The sequence below is a fragment of the Urocitellus parryii genome, chromosome 4 (assembly GCF_045843805.1).
Source record: "Urocitellus parryii isolate mUroPar1 chromosome 4, mUroPar1.hap1, whole genome shotgun sequence".
NCBI lineage: Eukaryota > Metazoa > Chordata > Mammalia > Rodentia > Sciuridae > Urocitellus > Urocitellus parryii.
In genome coordinates this window covers 180,916,837-180,942,867 of record NC_135534.1, presented here as the reverse complement: position 1 = coordinate 180,942,867, position 26,031 = coordinate 180,916,837, and the positions used below count along the sequence as shown (strand labels likewise).

At 38.5% G+C, this 26,031-nt stretch overlaps 1 protein-coding gene across 1 annotated transcript in view; it reads right to left on the bottom strand.

The window, feature by feature from the left end:
- The window catches only part of Plppr1 (phospholipid phosphatase related 1), a 142,328-nt gene that overhangs the window by 48,723 nt on the left and 67,574 nt on the right, over nucleotides 1–26,031 (bottom strand). Inside the window, exon 2 of the mRNA XM_026379676.2 lies at nucleotides 6,777–6,965. Coding sequence (XP_026235461.1) covers nucleotides 6,777–6,965 — 189 coding nt within the window. The remainder of the gene's footprint in view (nucleotides 1–6,776; nucleotides 6,966–26,031) is intronic.

The window sequence follows — 26,031 nt, the reverse complement described above, 5'->3', positions numbered from 1 at the left end:
CAGATTTTTATATGCTTTGTTTTCTCCCTTGAAGGTTCCTATCATCATGAGCATTCCCAAGAAAGTTTTTGTTGTAGATTTTTTTTTTAACGTGACCCAGGCAATTTTAGAAATGCACACTCTACTGCCAGTCCTGACTGCTAACATTTCCTGCTTGTCTTTAATCTTTCCTGATATGTGCCATTGACAGTTCCAGGTCTGCAGAGAAGTTCTGGTTCCCTTACTTGCTGAGCTTCGGTTACTCCAAAAGGTCTTCTGCTTTATCATATATAGATACAGATGATGGACCTCTGTTCTTGATGATTCCTATACTTTTCAAAGCACAAGGCTTGAATGACATTATTTGCAATGATAGCATTTTGAAATTTGAATAATTCAGTAAATGGGATAATACTGGAGCCTTCCTACTGTTATTAATCCAAAGGCTGCTCGGAAAGCTCTCTTCAGTTAAACTTGATATAAATAGAGCACTAAAGTGGTATTATGCATTTCTAAAGCATAGTGTTTTCTTTTAAGATTTTTTTCTGGGTAGGGAATACAAGAGAAATAGAAATTTAAAATAAGCTAAAATATTGCTCAGTGAAAAGTAAAATGGATTGTAATCATCAAGTAGATTGACTATCACATATTTTTGGGCAACAGTATCTTTTCAAGAAACTCTAGAATGTTTTCCTTTCAGATGATAATTGAGAAGCTAAGAAAAAATGATACCAGGTAAACTTGATAATTTTTATCTTATTTATTTTTTTTAACATTTGAGTCATCATTAGAAGGGATATCTTTTAGGTTGGAAGCATGTCTCTTTATGGAGTAGTGTTAGGCACTACAAATCTGCAGTGTGGAGAGAATATTTATTTAATGCTTTTTAATCCATAAAAATTAATGGAGATATCTATAAGTCTTTCTCAGGGAAAAAAAAAAGTACCTGGAAGATTGAGTATATTAGCAACAAAGAAGCTGTAGTCATGGTAATTTTTTTCTTTAAAAAAAAAGTCATGTGATAATGTACAAAAGGGAGAAAGATGTGAATTAAAATGTTTCAACAGACGAGCTTGTTCAGCCTGGAAGAGGCAAAGAGGAGGGAGCACAAGGCCCTACAATGTCTCCTTCTCTTGGGCAGCTGTGTCCCTGTCAGTTAGCCAACAGGCTTGCACTACCGAGTCCACTTCATGATTTGCATTGTGCTCTTACATTTGCTGCAAGAGCTAACAGCCTAGAAATTCCCAAATGAAGATTCACAACTTCTTCCAAATTGTTCCTTTCTATCCCATTTTGTGTGTGTCTCTTCCTTTCCTAGGAAATTCCTGATAAGCCTCATATATGTGCATGCTAGCATGCAAACTGTGTGCTATTTCAGTCCTCTTGGGCTGGGAGTCAAATGCTCTACTGCTTCCATACTAAATACTCCCCTGTCACTTCATTTAAGGCCAAGAGAAAGGTTTAATAGCTATTTTCTCATGCCTTGTGCCGCTGGGACTGAGATAATATAAGGGCAAATCAGATTCTCTGCTGAGTAAATCCTCTTATCCAAACAGGTTCTCTTCCCTTGACTCTTGAGTATGTGAGTTTATTCAGCAAGCCCAAGGCAGTAGTTATCCCAGCTTTCCAGGTGGTCAGGAAAAAAAGTGACTTCTGCTGACTTCTTTGAAGTGCAGTCCAATACTTTTGGCTAAATAGTTCTGGGTATAGTAAATCCTCCATTCTCTAACCTTTCCTCAAGATCCAGGACAGCAGTGGCTTTGGCCCTGTGAAGTTTATCCCATGTGGCCCTGATGCATTTTGATGCTGATATTTTCTGACGGCAAAGCACAAAAGGAGAAATAGAAAGTGACAGGTTAAACAGGAGACTTTTTCCCTCATGGCTTTCCTGCACATCCCTGCAGTTGAGAACGGGGTTGTTAATGCCCATCAACAGAGACCCAGAGCAGTGAAGGGTGCTAGGTTATGCCATTGTTAATGTGCTTGAGGATGCACAGGAAACCAAGGACAAGTCCAGGTTGAGGTCCTTTTGACACTTATCGTTAGTTAGTAGTGCAGAAATCACCCAAGAGGACCCCTTCTTTCATTATTACTAGAGAGATTAGGAAAAATAGTTTTAAGGAGGAATTAAAATACACAGTTATGTGAAATATTCTACCAGGCACAGAACTGCAAAACTGAACTCTAGAGAGTAAACCAAGAGTTGAGAATCTAACATGTTCTTTTTTCATTTCTCATGAGTTCTGAGAATTGGAAGGATCTTGGAAATAATTAGCCTGATCCCCTCTTTTATGTAAAGATGAGGAAACTGAGCCCACAGGGAGAAGGACTTACCAAGGGTTACACAATAACTGGCAGCAGAACTGTGGCAGGATGTTGGCAGAGTAGCCTTCTTGAGAAGGATGACTTCAAGGTGAGGATAATGAAGGCACACACTCTGAAACAGGGGTGTGGATGGAGGTAGGTGCTAGGGATCTGTGATACAGTGGCCCAACAGAGGCTGCTCTTGGACAAGCTATGTGTCTCCGAGGTGGGGCAGAAATGAACACAGCTCCTTGCTGTCGGGAAATTTCCCTGAACCTCAGAAGAGTTCTGCATTCTGTCCTGCTGCTTTTAATTTACAGTTAGTCTTGAATAAAGATCAAGCACCATCAGCAGGGGTGCAAGGCTCTCCACCATTAACCTGTCAGCTCTAATCAGTTCCAGTTCCTAGTCATGCTTCTCATTTTGGGGGAAAATAAAAGTGGAACCAAATGGGTGGCTGCCCATCTGAATGTGTACAGAACTAGTTGGAACCTTCAGCATCTCATTGAACGGAGTCTCAATATTCTCCTCTAAAAAATGAAGGGAGATGAGCGACACACTGTGTTCTTTGAAATGTTCCTTTTCCATTCACTGGGCTGCTGTGAGGAACTGTTAGGTGATGACTGCAGAATATACGCAAATTATAAGATGTTATTACCATCCCCCAAAATTTATTCATTTATGGGGTACTTCTCAGGACACATTTTAGGGGCTTGTTAGCATGATTTGTTACATTTTTCACCCAGAGAAGCAGAGGAATGGAGGGTTAAATTGGGGTTTCCCAGTTGAGAGCTGGAGAGGAACTGCAGGCTCTCAAAGACCTAGTGTAAGCTCTGTGTACTATCCTCTGACCATATGTCCTTGGTTTGCATTGGAACATTTTAATTTGTGTCATTTGGGAAAATAGATCAATGGTTGGGGCAGAATCAAAAGTTGTAGCCTGGATTAGAATTTCGGATGAAAAGTGACAAAAGACCTATTGTTTTTGCCAAGAGAAAATTCTTTACAAAGTCCCGTTTTTCTATTTTTGTGTTTTTGCTTATTAGAATTCCCATTTTCAAGCTTTATTAAAAAATTTGTCACTTCTTAACTAGACAAAAGAACTAGAGAATACAATTTATTTTTAAAATTACCTTTTGATTTTAAAATACTATGCACCCATGGATTTGCAAAGAAAATATATAAAAGAAACAAACACATTAATATTCAGAGATTAACAGCTGAAAATGCTTAGTTTATTTTTTTTTTTGTCTTTTTATATGGACTTGAAATTACATTTCTAACACCCACAAGGTATCTTTGTAGGGTCTCTTAAATATTTAAACCCACAAATATCCACAGGCTACATTAGGTGCTGCTCTCCTGGAGAGAAGACGCAACTTCCAGCAGAGCAGTATAGCACAGGTGCGTAGAGACTACACACGCATTAGAGAATGCAAAAGTCACCTGGGTGTCCAATAGAGTCAACACATGGTGGTGCCATACCATAGATGTAGGTTTTGGGGTCCCACAGTGGACACAATGGTAACTAAAGCTGGGAATAATAGCACTGCACTCTCTCAGGTAATAATAGCTCTCTGAGAACAGATGTAATTCACCCATATAGGGTCAATTTTGCCTAGTGACATAGTAGATACAGATCATTTTCTCAGGCAGGAAATTAAGAAATGGTCAGATTCTCTGATCAAAAAGAAATATTTTACCCATAATTCAATTTTTTTTGGTGTTTTAAAAAAGATGAAATTATGAGCATGTTCCAATACAATTTAAGGTGTTTGAAATATGTGTTTAACCAGTCCTTCAGTATTGTGTACTAAGCTAGTTTCACATATTTTGCTATTAAAATTATTGCTGAGATGAAAATACCTATATACAAATCTTTGTATAAAACTGATTATTTCCATTCCCTAGATTTACATTAAGGAAACAATGACTGGGTCTGAAATTTATAAAGCTTTTAAGACATCTTTGACAAGCTACTCTTTAGAAAAATAGACTAGAATTTGTATGAAACTATGCTCTTTTTAAATATCTGCTGATTTTATACTAAGAAAGTTCTGTATCTTTAAAAATTATGGGTTTTGTGACTGCTGATAAGTTTAGAAATGCTTATATGAAGTCTACTAATTGTTAAGTGGCTATTCTTGTTCTTTCTTATTTTTACTTTGGAAAGCTTACCTTTCACTTATTAAGGATATTTGAATATCATCCACTGTAAACTTTTTCAGTCTTTATTTACCTTTCTTTTGATACAAATTTTTATTTTTAGGTAGATAAATCTTCATATTCTTTTTTTATATGCTTATATCAACACTCCTGAGGTTCTTGGTACTACCGAGGGTATTTTTTTTTGTGTGTGTGGGAATTACACAGACTTTCCAAGTGTTGGAAATCAATATTTTTGTTTACAAATATGCATTGAAAAGTTTTTTTTTTTTTTTAGGATCTGGAACTTTTTACATAGTTTTAAGGCATTTTTAGTATATATTTTCATAGAAAGTTATCAATTTTATTGAGATGTAAGCATTTATGGGCACAGAATTGTACATACAATTTAAGTAGAAATATAGCATAGATTTTGACAGGATTCTTTTTTTCTTATATATTCTTTCCTTTAGCTATTTTTAACTTCTGTCTTTCTTACATTAAACTAGCCAGGAATTTTTTACTTTAATAATTCTAATTCTTTGAAAGATAAATAGAATCAAAACAATAGCTTCTAATTTTAATTTTCTGTTCACAATTCTTATTAATCTGTTTCCCTCTTTTTTTTAAATGGAAAAAGTCTCTACAATTACAAAAATAATTATAGAAGAATCTAGACAATGATAAGTGATGTTTTCCTCTCCTTCCCTGGATTACTGATATGCACATCTGAATACACAGGAAAATAATGCTTATGAGACAGGAAGAAACTGCCTCTGATTCTAGGCAGAACCCAGTCTGGCTTCCTGGTTTTACCCAGGGTGTGTTGACTTGTGTGGTAATGGAAGCATGTCTTCTAAGCTTTCTCTTATTCTTTAGGCAGTAAGAAAGGATAAGGTAAGAGGGCTGGAGAGTTTAGTCTCCTTCTGGCCAGGGCCCCCCTCTTGGTACTTTAGAATAGGGCAGAAGAGGTACTGTGGGCATTCTCAGTGGAATCTCATTCTCTTCCACTGGAGGAAGTGTGGTCTGGAATCCAAAAGAGGGCAAAAAATAATATCCAGCCAGGATCTTTGTTCCATACTCTTTATCATTTAGTACATGCCAAGCACTACATGAAGTCATTTTTAAGCCCCATAATAACTAATAAGACAACCAGTCAATTATTCTCATTTTGTATGGGAGGGATCAGTATGGTGACTTGTCCAAAGTCACACAGCCAGGATATAATCCAGTGATGTTGGACTGTAAAGCCCATGTTCTTAACCCTGATAGATCATGTCACAGCCTCTCAATGCTCTCCTGAATCCCTACAGCATACTCTTATTATTTCAGGGGGAGCTTTTGTGAGCCTGGGATCAACGATCCAAATGAATTTGTAGTTTCGTGACTCATTATGTCTATATTATTTCCCCTCAAAATTATATTCCCCTTTACCATGCTTTAGCATGGAAAACATTGCCTTGAAAATGACACTTGAACTGAATGTCCAAGCAGTGGGGACACTCCTCAGCATGCCAGTTCATTTAATCCCCCAAAGAGTAGAGGGTACGTAGAGGGGAGGTGGGAGAGTTGGGGGTGGCAGCTATTAGAAAAGATGAAATGGTACTGAGATGATGCCCCAACTAATCTGACCTTGTAACATATTTAGACACAGAAATGCTTGCTTTAAAACTCACAAAAATCTCATTTTAAAAAATTAATATCTTAGTGTTAAATGATTGGTCTACAAGCTTTATGCTCTTGAAGCGGTCTCCCTTGAGGTTTGCCTGGCTAAGTTTTTGCTTGAGAGAGAGAAAAGGAAATAAAAGTGGAGTTGTAACTGAATTGAATGTGATGTAAGGTGAACAGATCCAACAGTGAATCAGAGAAAATTTTGGTCAAGGGATTTCTCTTATCTCTAGCCCCTCTGGAAGTTCAAACTACACAGTAGGAGATACTGGCCAGGGGAATTCTATTTCACTCTGATCTGAGTCTTTATATCCATGCCAGCACTTACAGTCAGGGTCTCTTCTGAATACACACAGCTGTACATTTTTTTCAAGCACACAGAAGTTGTTCTGAACCTGTTAGCTAATCGTGCCTGTTGATTTATGACATTCACACATGCTTTAAAAAAATACAAATTTTAAAATCCAGATACTAAAAAGTAAAAGCCACCTAGAAAAGACAAGACCTGTTTTCATGAGAGTTTTTACACAAAGCTCCATTCACTCTGTCTTGGCTGGAACAGGATATCACTGATAAGGCTGTTGGTGAGTGCCCAGGAAGAGAGGAAAGAGGAGAAAGAGCAGGCAGGAAATATTCTTTGGTATCTGGCAATAAAGAAGAAAGTCTATTTCTATACTTACAATCACAGTTGGGGTGGCAGCCAGCACGCAATAGAGCACCAGAGGGGTGATGAAGCTCTCTTCCTCTGTCCCTGGGTAAGGCTTCATTAAGTCTCCATCCTGACAGAAGAATCCTTGAATATGCACCTGAAAAGTGTCAGTGCATTCGAAGTAGTAGGCAAGCAGCACTGTCCCAGCCATGATGACAAGCTGAAAATACAGCATGGCCACACAGAGACATTAGCAGGGCTTCGGAGCAGCACGCATCCCTTAGAGCACACTCCCTCCATCACCCGGCGGCTCTCCTGGTTTTGGTATTGGCAAGTGTGTGCGTGCCTGGCTCAGCGTGCTCTGGGAGTGTGTGCTTTCTTGTCTGCCTGGTAACATCTGTTGTAGAAACCTTCCAGCAAATAATACACAGCTCCCATCTGAAAGGCAGGCCACAGCCAGGCTTGTGAAGATGCCCAGCTTCTGCTGCTACACTCTCTCAGTGTGCATGGGAACCAAGGCAATGTTTCCACTCAGGACCGAGTTAAGAGTTAAAGGGCATGGAGTCAATAGCAAGATGCAGATGCGAGATCTGTTCATCAGAAATTTCATAACAGGCTAGAGGTAGACTTACCTTATAAAACATTAAAGGCAGATAAATAAGGAATGAATGAGTGAGTGAATGAACAGAAAAGGAAAGTTTAAGGCCTAGAAAGGTAAAGAAAAAAATTTCAGAATCATCTCCTAAATTATGAGCAGCTGTTCAATATCAGTCATAACTTTTAATCATTTTCAAAACAGTTTTGCTTTTATTCCAAAATGCTTTTGACCAGGAACCAAAAATATACCTGATCATATTTAAATGTCTTTCCTAAGGTTTAGGCACACTTATCCTTTAATTTTGATACTAATTGCCTAGAAAGTCACTGAAGTTTGGCTATAGATTTTAACAGGTATGTGGAATTGAAGGCATAGGGAAATGCAGCCTTTTTTACCTCCTCATCTGTATTTGGAAAACACCAGAATGTCAAGAAAGAGACAAAGGCAGATAGAAAACAAGTCTTTGAGGTTATAAAATTGTAGAACCTTAAGCCAAAAGGGATCTTGGAATTCTTCCAGTCTAACACCTTCATTTCATAGATGAGAAAACTGACCACGGGTGGCTTATCCAGCAAGTACATTATTCATGTGCTCAGATGGAAAAAATATATTCTTAAATGTCAATGTGTTTAAAGGTATCAAAATAATCATTATGAGAAAAATATAATATAACATGGTAGGACATCTTTCTTTTTCCATCTCTGGTATCAGGAATTGAACCCAGGGGTAGTCTACCACTAAGCTACACCCCAAACCCTTTTATTTTGAGACAGAGTCTTACTAAGTTGCCTGCTAAGGCTGGCCTTGAACTTGCCATCCTTCTGCTTCCCAAGGGAGGACTTCTTTATTTGGAAGTATTCATAGGACAGTGAGGGGGAAACTATCATCTTTTCAGGGTTCTGGATGTCCAAAGTTAGTCATTCCAGGGCTGGAAAAATAAACCAAAGTTACACAGATAAAATATAGTAAAACAGGGCTCAAAATCCATATTTCCTGATCTGTTAACAAAAACCTGGATTACAAGAGCTTTTTGCAGAATCTGGTGTTAATGCATTGGTGGAGACAGCCATTGTCAGGCAAATGTCCTAGTGTAAACAGCACCAGGAACACTGCAACTGGCTTTTGTGGAATCATGTAGTTTTGAGGAATTCCTTGCATAGATTCTGTCATAACCATATAAGGACTTTTCCTTCATGGCCTTCTGGTTCCATTTTGTTAATTTGATGTGACTCCATTTTGATCCTGACACCTTGCATAGGGACTAGACAAAAATAATCTGAGTCATTGATAATCCAAAACGGATTCAGGGAAGGAGAGCAATGCTAAAATTGTTTTTATTTCATTTTTTTGTTTCAAGATAGAAAATTGAGAAATACACATAAGCTAACACTTCTTTTAAAACTTCTACTTTGTCTAACCACTTTGGATGCACCTGGTCCTCTAAAATATGTATATCCAGAATCATGTGTACCTGTTAGTCACCAGCTCTCCAAAGCAAAGAGTTTATTTGTATCTGTTAAGCATTTTAGGCTGACACTCCCAATGACATAAAATTGATCTCACTGTTTCATGTGTCTGTTTCATATAGACCTTCTGGTTTGAGATGGATTTGAACTGGGCTTCAAAAGAATACAATGCTGTAATAATGTTGCAAAAAAACCCAAAAACCACTGTATTCTACACAAAAGGGTAGAGAGAGAGATGGGGAAGGCAAAGGAGGGCGATGCCATTGCAGAGAGGCACTGTTTGGCATTCATATCCATTTTCCAGTCCTTTCCTTCAGCCACAGCATTGAAGCAGAGTCTTACACTCTGCCCACTCTACATGTAGCCTCTACCTACTCCCGGGACAATATGATTCTACTTCATCATAGTATGAAGAATGCTCCCTGTTCCTCCAATTTTCTCCCTTTCTCTGTGCCTTTCCTATCTCCCACTGCAGGGTGGCTCAAGTACAAACTCCTAAGCATCTACAGAAAGGTCTTTGTTGTGGCTGCATCTCTTTCCACCACCTTTCTTTTTATTCCAGGTGGGCCACACATCACACTCTTCATTCACCATCCTTTGTGCATAACTTATTCCTGGATCTACAAGGATTATATTCTTCCAGTGAACCTTTTCACCCCCCCGCCCCAGTGGCTGGCTCCCCATCACAACTTCTGCCACTCCAATAATCTGTTTCTCCATGCCTGAAGTTGTTTATTGGTACCACATACAAATGTTCATCTATGCTGTTTCAAGTTATTTGTTTTCCTTATAGCAACAGGGAAGAGACTTGGATAACTGTTTCCTCTGACAGTTGCTCCAAACTGCCCTTGCCTCCAGCTAGCTTATAAAGTCAAAGCCCTAATGTTTCTATTTCTTTTGTGCATGGCTGGTCAATTGAATTGACCTGGTGGGAAGGAACCTAGCCAGCTAACATGAAGGTGTTGAGGTGAAATTACACTAGAATTTCAACAGTTCTGAGACTTTGCCCCTGCAGCTGCCTGTCTCCTGCACAGGGATGATCTAGGATTTTTGTGTCTTTTATTCATGTGGCTGGAAGCATATTTCCCTCTTCCATCAATCTTAGGTCCTGCCCAACCTCTACGTAGACATCTTCTATCAGAGAATTTGGGACAAAGAAGAAACCAAAACCAAAAATGGCATCTAGTATCTTCTATTGAGGAAATTTATTCAATTTCACAGGGTGCCTTTGTGCTACCACTTCCTTTTACTAAAAAGAAAAGGGAAGTAACATAAAGCAAAACCACAGCACACAAATCAAATAATATAAACTTAAACACAGACTTCTCTTAATGTTATTTTTGATTCTGGTGTATTTAACAACAGCATAATCAATGTCACATGACTAAATTTGAACTCTGTAGAACAAACTGATGGATTCATTCATTTCTCTGAATGCTGCTTCCAGAATTAAATCAATCAGTTGGTTACAACACAACCTCAGACGCTCAAAGGATAGGTGGGACCCCTTGCAGCTTATACAATAGCACTGACCCCCAACATGGATCAACTTGCTGTGCCTCTTCTTCTAAGCAGCCAGACACAGTTGTCAATCTCAAGCAATTTTCAAACTCCCGGGAGCCTCCCCAATAATGCCATTTAGTGATACAAAGGAGCAAAATTAGAACAATTCAGATCTTGGATTTCTAGTGCACCTTCCTATTAAATTATTTTGCAACGATATATTAAAATGGAGCTGACACATTTGCTGGCAGGACAGGAGATACACATTGATTCAGCTTCCAGGAGCGAAGAGGTCCACTGGCTGCACTGATGACTGTATAATTAGCTATCGGTGCTCTCCCTTTTCCCTCCCCGGCCTGGGTCATGATCCATCACTGTCTAGGTTTATGTCACTGTGCCAGCTGGCACACTTGCCATCTCTGCTTCACTCCCCAACCCCATTTAGGGATGCATGGAGGGAGGCCATAATGTTGGTGTCACGTAAGCAGATGGTGAGGCTGTGCCGGGCCGAGTACTGGTGGAAGGGTTGAAGATGTCAGTGTGACAGAAGCAATTATGGCTGTGAAGGGATAACGAGGTCTGGAGAGCTCACATATCAGGGACTTCCTCGATTTCACTTCCCAAGAATGAGATTCTAATATAAGAAAGTGCATTAAGTGCTGAACATTCCACCAGGATTGGGAAGGCTATGTCTGAAATCCAGCTTCTCCTGTTTGAGAGGGCAGTGTTTCTATGCAGGCCCTCTGCTGATTAGAGGAAATTAAATGTCACATAGTTGAGCAAGGGAATGTCAAGTTGAGAGCAACTGTGGACCTCAAATTTAAAGACTTGATACAGGCTGTGGGGAACAGGGTGATGGGGTAGACTCAGGTGTATGTGTGTGTGTGGCACAGAGATGTGAGATCTGGTAAGGGGCATAATTCAAACTGGAGAATTTCTTTAGGATAAACACTGATGAGTGGTATAGCTGATCATATGTTGGTTCTATGCCTAGTTCTTTAGGAACCTCCATACTGATTTCCACAGTAGTTGTACTAATTTACAATCCCAGGGTGGGAAATCTTCGAATAGCATGAATGAAAGTGTAAACCAGTGTAGTATGCTGGAGTGGAAGCTCATGATAAAACTGACAGCCTTCACTGGGGACTCTTAGAAATAAGTGTGAACCTTTGAGAGGATCCAAAATGATAGAGGCAAGAACTAAGGAGGAAGATGAAATGATGATATATTATGCCTGTGTCCTAGAAACTCTTCTAAGCATTTTACATAAACCATTCTTCATGGTCAGTATATTATTATTATTTTCATTTTACTTCTAAGAAAACAGGTACAGAAAAATTATATGAATTACATAAGGTCACCCAGCTCATGGGGGTGAACCTGGGATGATTACTATGAATATAATGTATCTTTCCACACAAATTCATGTGGCCTGGGGAAAACCAGATTACAAATTTGTTAGCATAACATTAAGCACTGAACTATGTGTTATATGCTTGGATGGTTTATTTAAATGCCTTCAAGGGTCAGTTTCCTCATCTGTACGAAGGTTAATAACTATTTCATAACAATGCAATGAGGCATATTTTCAGATTCTCATTTTGTTCCAAAAAGGGAGTTATATTAACTTCTGCCAACTAAAGTAAAGCAGAATAAATAAACAGTAGGAACAGAGGAAAATAAGTATGGTGACACACAGGAAGCATAATTTGGAATGTGTCTAATAGTCAATGCAGTAAGGAAAGGCTGGTCACATTTCACAGTATTTGTAGGAATAAAAAAAACAATCAATATGTAAGGTAAAGGGTGTGGCATGCTAACTAATGACTCCATGAATATTGATGGTGCTATTTAGCTGAGACCTCATCTCAACTCACTATAGGGTTAGTGTGCACTGGGCATGAGCTTAGTGGTATAAGCAAAATCCACAAAAATAATGCCCTGGACATTTTAATTCAGTCTAGGTTGAACTTGAGAGATAGCACAGTGAAAGTCTAAGAGCCTAGAATGGACAGTCTGGGCTGGAAATAAGCTCTATTGCTTCTTTAGTTTATTGTGAGGATTATGCATCAAGCACAGAGCAACACCTGACTTCTGGCACTACAGCATTTTCTGGAATTGATATGTCAGGGCTCCTACTTAGCTGTAGTTTCTTAGTCTGCAATTCACTGATGCCCAATAGTTCTGAAAACCTGAACTATCTTCTTTTAATTAGCTCTGGTTAAGAAAGACAGCCTCTTGTGAAATGGACCAATATGTATATTAGAATCCATCTCTTCTCCTTTAAGGAGGAAGAGAGGGGTGCCCTCAGACAAGGATGGATGGAGGGAATGAGATCAAGAATTCATACAACTAGCATTAATCAAATGCCTACTACACACAAACATTGGAAATATTCAGTTTTTAACACAACTGTTGAAACAGGCATGGTCTTTGGATTCAGATGGCTTTCCGTGGGAGGATAGACATCATAAAAATAAACCCAAAGAAATGATAAGGGCGATTCTCATTGACCACATAACCAGTATGTAACTTTAAATGTATTCTCTTATATGATACTTATATTATCCTGTGAGCTGCAGTGAGTTTCCCTTGTTTAAGAAAGAGGAAACTTATCCAAACTCGCAGAACTAATGAATGGTAGAGCCAGGATTTAAAGCTGGTACCATTCAATTACTATTTTATACGTAAAATCTTCAATAGCAAAATGAGATGATACACGTAAAATGCTGAGTTCTCTATTCTTGTGTATGTGATGCTGGGGATCAAACCCAGGGCCTTATGCTTTCGAGGCAAGCACTGTGCCAACTGAGTTATACGCCAGCCTGCTCTGTTCTTTTTTGCTTTTAATCTTTAAGTTACATTTAAAAAAAAAGCACTAGAGTTGGGCAAGAGTAGAGGCTGATACTGCCCATTCTTCTTTGTTCTCCTATCTATGATCTTTTTTCCAATTCCTTTAATTTTCCTTCTCTTCAGTCTGGTAAATAAATAGTGGTGCCCTACAAGGATCTGTCCTTACCCCACTTTGTCATTTTCTTTATGTGCCTTCCATTGGTATATTGGTTACCTTTCCCCTAATACGTCTCTATTCTCAGCTCCATGTTCTCTCTTGACCACCAATATGGTGGTGTTCCATAGACACTCAGCTATCACAAGTCTAAACTGGAGATTAGAATTTCTTCTCACAAGAGACAATTTTTCTTGTCTTCTATCTGGGAAAATTCAACCAACATCCTCTCAGTCACAACAGCTAGAAATCTCAGCCTCATCTTGGATTCCTCCTCCTTCCGACTCACGCCAGACCCAGTTAGTTGCCAAGTATTACTGACTGCAGTGCCTCCTTGTGTTTATCTCATGTAGTTGCTGCTGCCTTATCCAACCTCCACCCTGCCTCTAGAATCTAGCCTTACCACTCCCCCATTTACCCTGCTATCAAACAGTTACCATCCTACGTTGTAGCTATCATTACATCTTTATATTCCTTCAAATCTTCAGTGATTACCTTCTGTGGACTGAATGTTTGTGTTACTCCAAAATCCACAGGTTGAAGTCCAAGTCCCCAGTGTAATGGGGCCTTTGGGAAGGAAGGAGGTCAAGCAGGTAGGACCCTCATAAATGGGATTAGTATTTTTAGAAAAATAGACACAATAGATGGTATCCATTTCTCCCTCCCTCTCCCATGTAGGATTCAACAAGGACACTACCATTCACAAACCAACAAGAGGGCCCTCACCAGACCCTGAATCTGCTGGCTATCCTTGATCTTGGAGTTTCCAGCCTTAAGAACAATGAGAAAAAAAAAAAATGTTTGCGTTTAAGCCACTCAGTCTGCTGCAATTTGTTAGAGCAGCTTGAGATGAGACATAGCTGTTTCAGGTAAACCGAGAAAAGCTCTGAACACACTGGCCTTTACTTGTCCATACTTTTGGTAGAAGAAAGAAGCCTGCCCTCTATTTAGAGTCTAAGCTAGAGTCCAGTGCCCTTCACTCTGAGACCCTGAGCTGACTACCAGAGCCTTGCTCAGTCCATAGAAAAAACACACACTCTCTCTCTCTCTCTCTGGGATTTCTACACTTTCCTACCTGGCTATCCCTTACAGAACAAATGCAAACACCACATCCTTGTCTGTAGTTAGGCAGTTCATTCCTACCGAACCCTGTTGATTGTTTATGGTGGATTATATGGAGAAATGTAGAGTATATGACAATACTACCAGATAGATTTACAATTCTAACAAAGAAGGGATAAATGTTGGGTGTAAGTTAAATTTTTCTCTTTGATCTTCTGCTTTTAAGAATGCTTTTATAATTTGATCACGTAGATGAATTCATACAAAGGATGCTAACTGTATAGTGACACCAAAATGGCGGGCATAACTAATATAAGAGAAGGTAGAATGGAAATTCAAAATGATTATGACACTGGGGAATATTCCTTAGGGATACATGCAAAGCCATAAACAAGGCTCTTGTAGTCAATAATTCAGGGCCTAAGAGAGTGAGGGCGTTAGGCCTCTGGCCTGAGATGTCCATGGGCTCTTCCCCAGGGCCGCCTCAGAGGAGAGAAAGGGCAGAGCTCGGTACACACTGCATGCCTGAGGAAGCGAAAGGACGGAGAATGGGAAAATAAAGTCCCAGGTGATTTCATGTGCATTTTAAATACTTATTGGAGGTAGGTGAAGAAGAGTGGGAACGGATGGAAGTAATCCCTCAATCTCTGTGGTCTGAACTCCTGCTGCATTGTTTTGGGTGCTGACCTGAGGTGTCTCCGCAAACAACTGCTGTGACAAGTTTTCAGTGCTATAACACAATTGGTTAGTTGTTATAATCAGACAGATGATGGATGGATGAGTGCATGGGAGGAAGGATGGACAGATATTACAATGACATCAGGAAGAGAATGTCAGCTCATACATGATGGGAGACAGAAAGGGCATGTCAGCAATGACACTCGAGCTGGTTGTCATAGTGAAATGGAAATTTTTGGTCTCCAGAGCTGAAAGATGCAGGCTCAGTACCAGGTGGACAATTTACCACCTGTGCAGTTTTTAGGCAATGCACAAAATCTTTCTAGATCAGTTTCTTAATATATAAAATGTATACAATTAGAATCAGATGTGAATTTAAGTTCATAAATTAAAGGAAATCTCAATAATATAAGCATGAATACCTCCCAAATCTATTTTTTGGCTGCTTAAACCTTATACCGGCCAGAGGTTGTTTTTGTGTGTGAATTTACTCACTTAGCATACATATTTGTGTGATGTTTCACCTTTTGCAAATGATTTCTTTTAGCCCTTGACTTGCTAAGAAAGGGTAATTCCTGATCATCTTCTGCCCCCCCCCCCAACAGAAGTAGTAAAATCTTTCTGGGAAAACTAATGTAAAAGGAGTTCTATAAAAACCAACTGACTGATCAGAAAAGCCACAAAATTTAAGATATTACCGGGTACATCAATATGCAAATCCTGTGGGGTGACAAGGCCCTGTCTGCTCAACCTTTCAGAGATGAGAGAATTAGAGATACACTCTGTGGTCACCAACAGCACTAGAAGATATTTCTAAGGGCACTGACCTTGTCCTTAGGCAGGACACTACATGTTCATCCTTCATATTTACTCAAAGGAGGACCAAGAAATGAGAGGGAGCAGAATTTGGAGATAAAGGCCTGACTTTGGTCTTTCACTGACTTTGTAATTCTAGGCCCATGAATTTAGCTTCTCTGATCCTTTGACCCACCTGGGAGGAAACATCTGAGCGGCCATGAAATCATGTGGGAAGTGGAATTACAGAAGAAGTCTTGAAGGAACCCTTCGCAGATGGTAAAACATCACACAAATATGTACACTAAATGAGTAAATTCACAAAAACATCTGGCCAATAAGAACTAGATTGGGGGAGGCATTCATATTTATATGAGTGGGATTTCCTTTAATTTGTGAACTTACTTATTTAGACTCACATCCTATCTTAATTCTCCCCCAAGTCCAAAGATGGTAAACTGATGCCTAGGAGAGGTCAAATCAAGATTAATAGGGGTTGGGGCTGTGGCTCAGTGGTTGAGCACTTGCCTAGTATGTGCGAGGCATTGGGTTCGATCCTCAGCACCATATAAAAAATAAACATAATAATAAAGATATTGTGCCCACCTATAAATAAAAAAAAGATTAATACTAACTCTTACTTCTGTTTTATTGTAGCAGGCAGAATTCTAAGCTGACCTGACATTTCTGCCCGTTGGTATATATTCTGTGGTCCCTATCTTCAGATGTGGTGGGGATTTAGTAATATAATAGGATATCATTATCCTGATTATGCTGCAATATATAGCAAAGGCAAAAGGATTGTGATCATGTAATTAACTCCCATAATCAGTTATTTAGATCAGGCCCACCTTTTTTTATTCAATCTGTTGAGACAGTTAAACAAAGGAAGCAGCACAGACATACTTGCAAGTATGAGAAACCAACTGCTATGATATGGCCAGAAAGGGTACACCTCTAGAAGCTGAATTCTGCCTGGGAAGAGGACTCTGAGGCTGTGGTGTGGTTGCAACCCTAGATGACATGTTGGGTTTCATCTAAGACAATGCTGATTAGAGGACCCAGCTAACTTGACCCAAGACTCCTGACCCACGGAAACTGATAATAAATTCATGTAGTTTTAAGTGATTAAATATGCAACAATTTGTTTTACCAGAAAAGGAAAAGAATGTAAAGGGAAGAAACTCCCTGGTGATGTGTATGACCAGGTCAGGGGTTCCTCGAGTGGGGCAGAAGAATCTCAGATTTTGTGCTTCACTGAATCATCTTCATCAGCAGCAGGTCCTGGACTTACTCTCCTCTGCTAAGGCAGAGGTTCCTGAGTTTTGCAGTGCTGAAGTCTGCTTTTATTATTTTCTTCCTATACTTCCCAAACTATAAAAACCTAACATCTCTTTTTTTTGGGGGGGGGAATAATTAATTTGCTTTCTAATTTTAATTCATTAATTACCTTAATTATAAATGCAGAGATTTTGTCTGGTGTAAGATAAGCAGAATAACCAAACTGATGTGATTTTTAACCTGGCATCAAAGAAATCTGAAATTTTGATCATTCCTGTAAGCTGGACATGGATAAATATGCTCCTCATTTCTATTCAAGCATTTTGAAAGACAGGAAGTAGCTCACTGACCCCAGTAGTTGACATCATTTGAGATGTTCACCCAGACTGTGATTTTTCTTCTCTGAGAATTGCACATTTAAACCTATAGTCATGCTTGTATTGCAAGACAATTCCCTGGCTCAACATAGGTCCATGAGATTCTTCCAAGCATCAATTGCAAGGTTCTCAGAATATTCACTTGGGTCCAGGACATAAAAACCCAGGAGCCAACAGCTGCCTTTTGTGGCTACCTGAAAAGCTGTGAAAGCTAAAGGATAGTTGTTTTGCCATCTTTAAAATTTCCTTCTTTCATAATTGAAAATGGTTTTTAGTAAAAGAGATAGGGACTTCACCAGCAGGCATGGCCACCCTGTGAGCAAATCTGACAGAAAGGCACAAGCCCAGGCTTGTTGACATTGTGGCTTTTGAGTTCTTAATTGGTTTAACTTGCTGCCTAAATATGACTTCCAAGCTTCTCACATGTCCTAGCACAATATTTTGAGTCTTTTACCTCCGTTGAAGGACAAAGAGGACTTCATCATTACCACCTTTGGCCTGTTTGTACTGTAATATCTACATAGAAATTTTAATGTGGGACATTGCAAGTCCCAGCAAAGGTAACTGAAACATAAATTTAATATATTGATTAAATGGAGAAGTCCAACAGGTTTTGTTACTGGAATATTCTCAGGACATATGGGTATTCTGGAATTCCCAGAAGCATATTTTAGCATAAAGAGTCTTTTAAATTTATTCAATCATGAACCTTGCCCCACCTTTGCTTCCCATGGAACATCTATATCAACTTACAGAATAGTCATGAAACTCAGTTTGAAAAATGCAGACACAGCTTCTTGTTGGGAAGAAGGGAGAAAAGGAAAAGAATGAAATATAAATGTTTGGTTATATTGGGTGGGAGGGTTAACAACCTGCTTATATGTATCAAATAAGGAACTAAACTTCCTAAAGTCCTCTCCTGGGATGGCAATACCGTCTATCCTTCAACATTGAACTGGTGACCATAATCGTGGTTAAAAATGGAAATATTTTGATTTGCACCATTCTGGGGATCTCAGGTACAGATGCCATCTCAGTATAGGAACAGGTGCCCCTAATTCAGATTTTGGTACACCATGACCCATCTATTGTGCCAATCGGTATCAGAGAATGGGGCAAATAAGAGCAGCAACAATGGTATGTTTAGCACTGGACACTACCCCCTGGGACTTCTATGATGACAACTATCACTCCCTTTAGTAGCTTAAAAGCAACTGTGGTAAGGCCAACAGCAGAGCAGTGACTATTTGCTCATATTAGTCCCCACTTGCATATGTTTTGGAGTCTCACCACTCAAGCTCAGCATCACAGCCGCCATCTCAGAAAGTCTTAAGAATGTGTCTCCAAGGTTTATTTGGGCATGGCCTATGTGATCATAGCACTCAATGAAAGTGTTAAGTGGGTGCCTATAAACTCCTGAGTTTCTTCATATTATGTAAAACACAGTTGCCCTATTTTGAACTCAAAGCTGTTTGGAGCAATAGTCTCAAGAAAGAGAGGAGACTAATTCTGGGTGCAGTTTAAACATAGAGGAGAATGGCATGGTGTGGTGGAGGTCGGAAGAAGCAGGAGAGGAAATTAAGATGGATAGTGGCTGTGTCATCCATCAGGTGAGTGGGTGAGCAATGGAACACTAGGCTTGGATTCACTGTAAGGTAATTTCAAGTTGTTATCTTTGGACAGCTTTCTCAAAGGGAATGATACAAATTCTCCAAGCTGCTAGGATGCTTTATGAAGTTATAAGTTATTAATTTATCTCTTCCAACTAGTACAGTACAAAACTGAGATCACAGATTGGAGCTCTGAGAGTAGCTGCAATCCTTAATCATTCACACAGACATGATATTGCAAAATATTGAAACAAAGAAAAATGGTTTTTTTTTGAAAAGACAGTTAAATATTTGAAAATCTATCAACGATAATTGCATTCTGAAATGTATTGCCATTATTTAATTGCACATATTTTCTTGGCACTAAACTGCTAGCACTTCAGGAATTTATCTTTGAAACCCAAGCAGAAAGAATGGAACTTGGTGGTTGTTCAATAAATAGTGATAAACATATTTGGAGTGGATGCATTTCTTAAATGAGGCTCCAAAAGCAAAAGGCGCAAAGAGGAAAAATGGAAAGATCTGATTATATAAAAATTCAGTGCATTCTACTGAGTAACTCCTCAAGTCAACAGAACAATGACAGACTAGGAGAAATTATTTATAATATTCAAAGCATGGATATGATTAATACCAAGCATATGTGACAAATTGACAGAAACCAAATATATATATGAAAAGAAAAGGTTGGCAGTAACATAATTTGACTGAAGTACTGCATATGATGGAAAATTACATAATTTTTAACAATAATATTAGATTTTCATGAAACAATACATATAATTTACTAAATGCCAAATACTTTTCTAAGGGCTTTACATGTATTAATTCATTCAACTCTGCAAAGTGAATATTAATAATTCCATTTTCTATATAAGGAACATGAGGGTCAGAGTTTAAGTGATTAGCCTAAGGACACAGAATATGCAAATGAAGAAGCCAGAATGTAGTCTGGTTTAGATTAATCACTGTGCTCTATTGACCAAAGCTTAAAAGCATTAAGTGAAAAACACAAAGAAACAAAGATCTATAGTAGAATGATATTTAAATAAAAAAAAATGCTGAATACTCTTCAGGATATATACACAAGGACATAAGTACATTAGAGTCAGGATGATGAGGACAAATAATCAAATGACTGCACCACACACCAGGGAGTATAATTAATTTAACTAGGGAGCCCCAAAGACCAAGTACAAATAAGAGCCCAGTGAATGACTATTCAGCATCCTGCAGACTTAGAGTGTATCTGTGTTGAACAAAATGCTGCTTTGATAATTCACTCCAAATACTGCTTTCACAATTTGTGGTTGCAGCACATCCAAATTGTTGAAAGAGGAGCAGAAATGAGTAGAAAACGAGCATCATGCTGCATATTAATGCCTTCTTAATCATTTACTTAAAAAGCAAAACCTCAACATATCCGATTGCAGAGTCCACAACAATGGAATGAGTGTCTGCCCTCCACTGTCATTAACTGCAGATTCACTATGATCATTTTGCTCTCCCAAATAAAGGATGTCTTCATAGACTTGTGCATAGTTTTCAAAGAAGATCAGACACATGGAGGCTGATTCCATAACTTAACTATTGTGAACCATGTTTGATAAACATGGGTACGTGCACATCTCTAAAGAGTACTGACTAGAAAAAGACTGAAGGGTGGTGTAACTAGATTATAAGGTAGTTCAAGTTTTAATTTTTGACGAACCTCCATACTGATTTCCCTAGAGGTAGAACTAACAGTGGTATATATACACAGTGGAGTTTTGTTTAGCTGAAAGAACCAATTATGTTATTTGCAGGGAAATGGATGGAACTGGAGATCATCATATTAAGAAAAATAAGCCAGACTCAGAAACATAAGTGTTATATATTTTCTTTCTTATATGGTAACTAGAGGGGGAAAAAAAGAAGCAAAAAGGGAGGGGGTGTCTTATGAATGTGGAAGGAAGACTATCAGGGAAGAGGATCAGGAGGAGAGGACCAAGGGAGGACAAGGCTAGTGAAATCTATCAAATTACCTTATGCTTGTCAGAATATGCTACAATGAAACTCGCTATTCTATATAATTAATGTGTACAATAAAGAGATCAGAAGGACAAAAGATTTCTACTTAAATATTAAAATCACACTTTTCCCTTAATTAAAAAAAATGAGTTCTCATTATTTATAACATGAATTCTTTTCTTATCATGAGTTGTTAAATTAGGTATCTATTTAGAAAAAAAAGGCACTGGAAAAAGTGATTTTATGACTCCACATTAGAAAGAAAATGAAACTAACACTGAATATTCTGCATGCCACGTGGAAGAAAATGTTAAAGATTTCAGCTGAAAAAAAGAAAACGGGAAACAAGGTTGAGCTTCTAGGTTTGCCTTAAACAGCTGTAAACAGAAGTACTTAGGATACCATTCTAATTTCCCTGCCAAGAAGAAATGTGATTCTTTTTTTCTCCCTGTGCATTTCTAAGTTAATTGGAAATTAGGCAAATGAGGAGAAAAGGAAAAACATTCTCTTCAAATCAACCAGTTTGTTTTTCTTTCTAATTAAAACAGGTAAATCTCCACATTGCATGAGTTAGATGTTCTCATTTTCCTTTAAAAACTATTGGGCAAGGATTTTTCTCATTTCTCTCTAAAGGCACCATTAGGTTGCCTGCAAGATTGTGTCACTTGCAAACACATTAGAAGATTCCACATAAATGAACAGAGCAGGGCCTCAGTAATCTGCTGGTGGTTGTTGGCTCCTAGGTGCTCAGGTCTGCATCAGCTTCACCCTGGCTGCATGTACAGGAAGCCAGTTACCCAGGGGAAAGAAAGAAAGTAAACCCCTGAAAGGTGGCTAGTGTAACTGTGGAGTGGAATTTTTTACTTCAATTTATTTAGATTGAAATAGCCACACACGGCTGGTGTTTACATATAGGACAGACTATGATGGACTTGTACTAGCAGGGAGGTATCATGAACCAAGCATAAATTTGAATCTTTTTTTAGTATAAAATATTCGAATACATGCCTATATAAATAGGAAAGTAAGCTACTAGAATTTTACTCAGTAAAGGTTAATCATTGTTACCATTTGGTGCATATTTATTCCAGACATTTCATTTCTCTAAGTTTATAAGTACATACAATATAAATTATAAACATAAATCTATAGGTAGATTTTAAAGTCTATAAAGCAGAAGCACACTGACACATGCCGTTCTGTGGGTTTTCTCTTAACACATGGACCATCTTTATGTTGACACAGAGGAATATTTACAGCTACATGTGTTGGAACTTATGTGTTCCCTTCTTTCATAATCTCATCTTTGCCACTCCAGCCAAGGAGCCCTGATTAACACACAGGTATGTGCAGGGATCAAATTCATCTTTGGACAAATAAACCAATCAATAAGTGGGCAGTGGAACTGAATAGACACTTCACAGAAGAGGAAATATGATTGGTCAACAAATATAAGAAAAAATGTTCAACACCTGTAGCAATTAGAGAAATGCAAATTAAAACTACACTGAGATTTCATTTCACTCCAGTCAGAATAGCAATTATCAAGAATACAAGCAACAATAAATGTTGGCAAGGATGTGGGTGAACAGGCACACTCGTACATTACTGGTTCAAACACTCTGGAAAGTGGTGGATAGATTCCTCAGAAAACTTGGAAGGGAACCACCATGTGATCCAGTTATCCCACTTCTCAGTGTATACCCAAAAGACTTGAAGTCGGCATCCTATAGTGACACAGCCACATCAATGTTTATAGTAGCTTAATTCACAACAGCTAAGTTGTAGAACCAACCTAGGTGCCCTTCACAGTTGAATGGATAAAGAAGGTGCAGTACATATACATAATGGAATATTACTCATCCATAAAGAAAAATAAAATTATGGCATTTGCTCGTAAATAGATGGAACTGGAGACTGTCATGATTAATTAAATAAGCCCATGTCAAAAAACCAAAGGCCAAATGTTCTGCTATGTAGATGCTAATACATAATAAGCGGGGGGAGGTAGGGAAGAACAGAAATACTTTGGATTAGACAAAGGGGAAGGGAGGATAGGAATAGGAAAGACAGTAGAATGAATCAGATATTACTTGCCTGTGTTCATATATGAATACAGAATCAGTGTAACTGTACATCAGGTACAACCTCAAGAATCAGAAGTGATACTCTATGTATGTATAATATGTCAAAATACATTGTACTGTCATGTATAACTAAAAAACAATATTTCAAAAAATCTCTTTGGGATCACACTATGTTGCATGTATCAAGGTCCCTATCTCAGGATGAAGGAAGAGAAGTAGTTAAAAGAGGAGAGCTTTGGATGCCAGATGGAGTAAGTTAAATATATCTAAGGAAATAGAGTTTTGAGCAGGAAAGTAGAAAAGTCAGACTGTCATTGAAGAGGGTGACCCTTGCAGTAGTGTATGAGACTATGACAGACACCTGAGGCAAAGAAATCAGATTTGGAAGAAAGGTTTTATAACAGGTCAGTTATTAGGTACTCAGAATGCCTCTAGTATTTCTATGCGATCACATTTTCAGGGCAAGCTCACAAAAATCTCAAAATGAGTAGACATAAAATATGGTTTGAGATAGCTTAGTTTGTAACTCTTGTGAATATATAAAATAATTTCATTAAACTTTTATGGAGCATTTATTTACTATATGCCAAACATTAGGAAATCAGCAGTGAACAAAACAAGTCTCTATCCATGGGGGAGAGGTAGTAAAAGGAGATTCAGAGGCTAGGAGAAATAAGTTTAATTTGAAACATATAAATTTGGGGGGAGAGTGGGAGGTGGGATTCATTACAGGTACACAGAGCTGTGCAGGCAAGAGATACCCCGAAGTGAGAGGAGCTGGGGTCCTTGTTTTCTAATTATGATTACTATGATAGGGACATAGGGCAAGACAGAACTAGTCCCAATGTTCTTTGAGGTAGATTAGTGGGGGTTGTAGTGAAAGGGCAAGAAGAGAGAGCTCTTTCTGTGTTGTGCTGAGAAATTTAAAAAATAATAAACCTTAGGGTGCTAATGTAGGAATGTCACCATTTAAATATTTTGTGTGTGTGGTAGTGGGGATTGAACTAGGGCCTACTCATGCCAGGCAAGTGCTCTACTACTGAGTTACACCCCTGCATAAAGAATGATTATATGGTGAAATGTTTGCTACACTAATGGCAATCTCACACTAGACAGCATAGATGGGACCCTTACCCCAAAACTCTTTGGTGAACCTCTACTTTTGTACTAAGTGTGGAAAAAGATGTAGAGAAACACATTTGTCTCCAGAAAACATATCATCAAACTCAGCTTTGCTTATTGTCTAGCAAGTGACAAGAGGCCATGCAGCTTCAGACCTGTTTCTAGTTCTTTTAGATTCTAGGAGGTTCATCTTCCCTGTCTCCAGAGCAAAAGGGGCCAGATGTCCACTTTTAGTGCTCCTATGTTCAGTATCCTTATCCTGTACTATTTTATCACAAGCACCTAAAAAACTAAGAACTACACGATGTTTGGCTATCTTCATTATTCAAAATATGAAGAACTTCCATCTGCCCCATACCCTTTCACTGAGTTTCTAAAGAAGTGATCAAATTCAAGGAAAACAGTAGTTTGGAGTCAACAGAACGAGAAATGACAAAAGTTTGCTGTGTCACCATCCAGAATCATGAAAGGTTATAAAACTAATGATACTTCCGGGTGATCATTTTCCATGGGGTACTAAAAATAGGCGGTACTGATGGATTAGAATGGAGGCCACCCACAACTGATAATACAAGCAGGAGTACATTTTCAGATATATGACATTTGTTCTGAATTGGGACAGAATATTGGAGTTATTTTAAATACATGCCTGGATATGTATTTATCCTATGTTCACTAAAGTACCCGCAAGTTCCCGGGACAAGAAAACTCTGGTTCCAAAGTATCTTCTCCAGAGAAGAGACACACAAAAGACAATCTAGTATGGCATGTTGCCAGATGCTGACTCAATCAGTGATTTATCCTAATTATAGAGGAAGCTGGATGGCATTAGTGAAGAGAGTTACCTCTCACAGTGTTGGCATAGCATGATTGCTATGCAATTTAGAGCATTTAATAGAGCAAAGGTTTCTTAATTTATTTCACTTTTCCTCTTAGGTTAAGTTATCCTCCTGAGTACTATTTTGTCAGGAGGAGGTTATGCCTCCCTAACCATCTTAGAACCACCTTTCAATGTGAGTTTAGGCCTGGATAGAGGGTTGCTTTCTCCACCACCTTGTGTTTGGAAGGTCAACCTCATAAACCCAGAATAGCTTCACTGAGAGAAGCAGACACTGAGCCGATAGATCATTTTTGTTGTGCTCTAAATTGAAATACGATAAGAACAGGCATTAAGCTGCTTAGAAATCTGAATTAGAGGAACAATTGTTCTAATACACATGATAGGGCAAAGGCTCCCAGAGCCTGTAATCGCCCAATTCTGATGAAAACCTGTCACTCTGTGAATGTCCATGCTTGGTTGGAGGTTCTGCAAAGTAATTTAAGCCTCCTTTTCTTGCTTTCATCCTGTTGGATTGATTTTTGTTCCTTTTAAAAATGATCGTTCCACTTTGAAACCTTCTGATCGTGGCACAATGCATACTCTGCTATCATTGAGCACTTTAAATGACCTTTCATTCTGCCAGGGTTCTTCTGACCAAGCATACCTCATCCATGGAAGTTTATTCAATGAATTGTAAACTATTTTAGAAGACATATTTGGAGCATTTGATTTAGGCCAAGCATGTTGAGCTGAAAAGGTTCAGGACATTTTATTCCTAGCTGGTTAATAATCATTATCACAGATACCTTTGCATTTTTGACTGCTGTTTTTTGTTTGGTTGTTTTTTTTTTTTTTTTTTTTTTTTTTTTT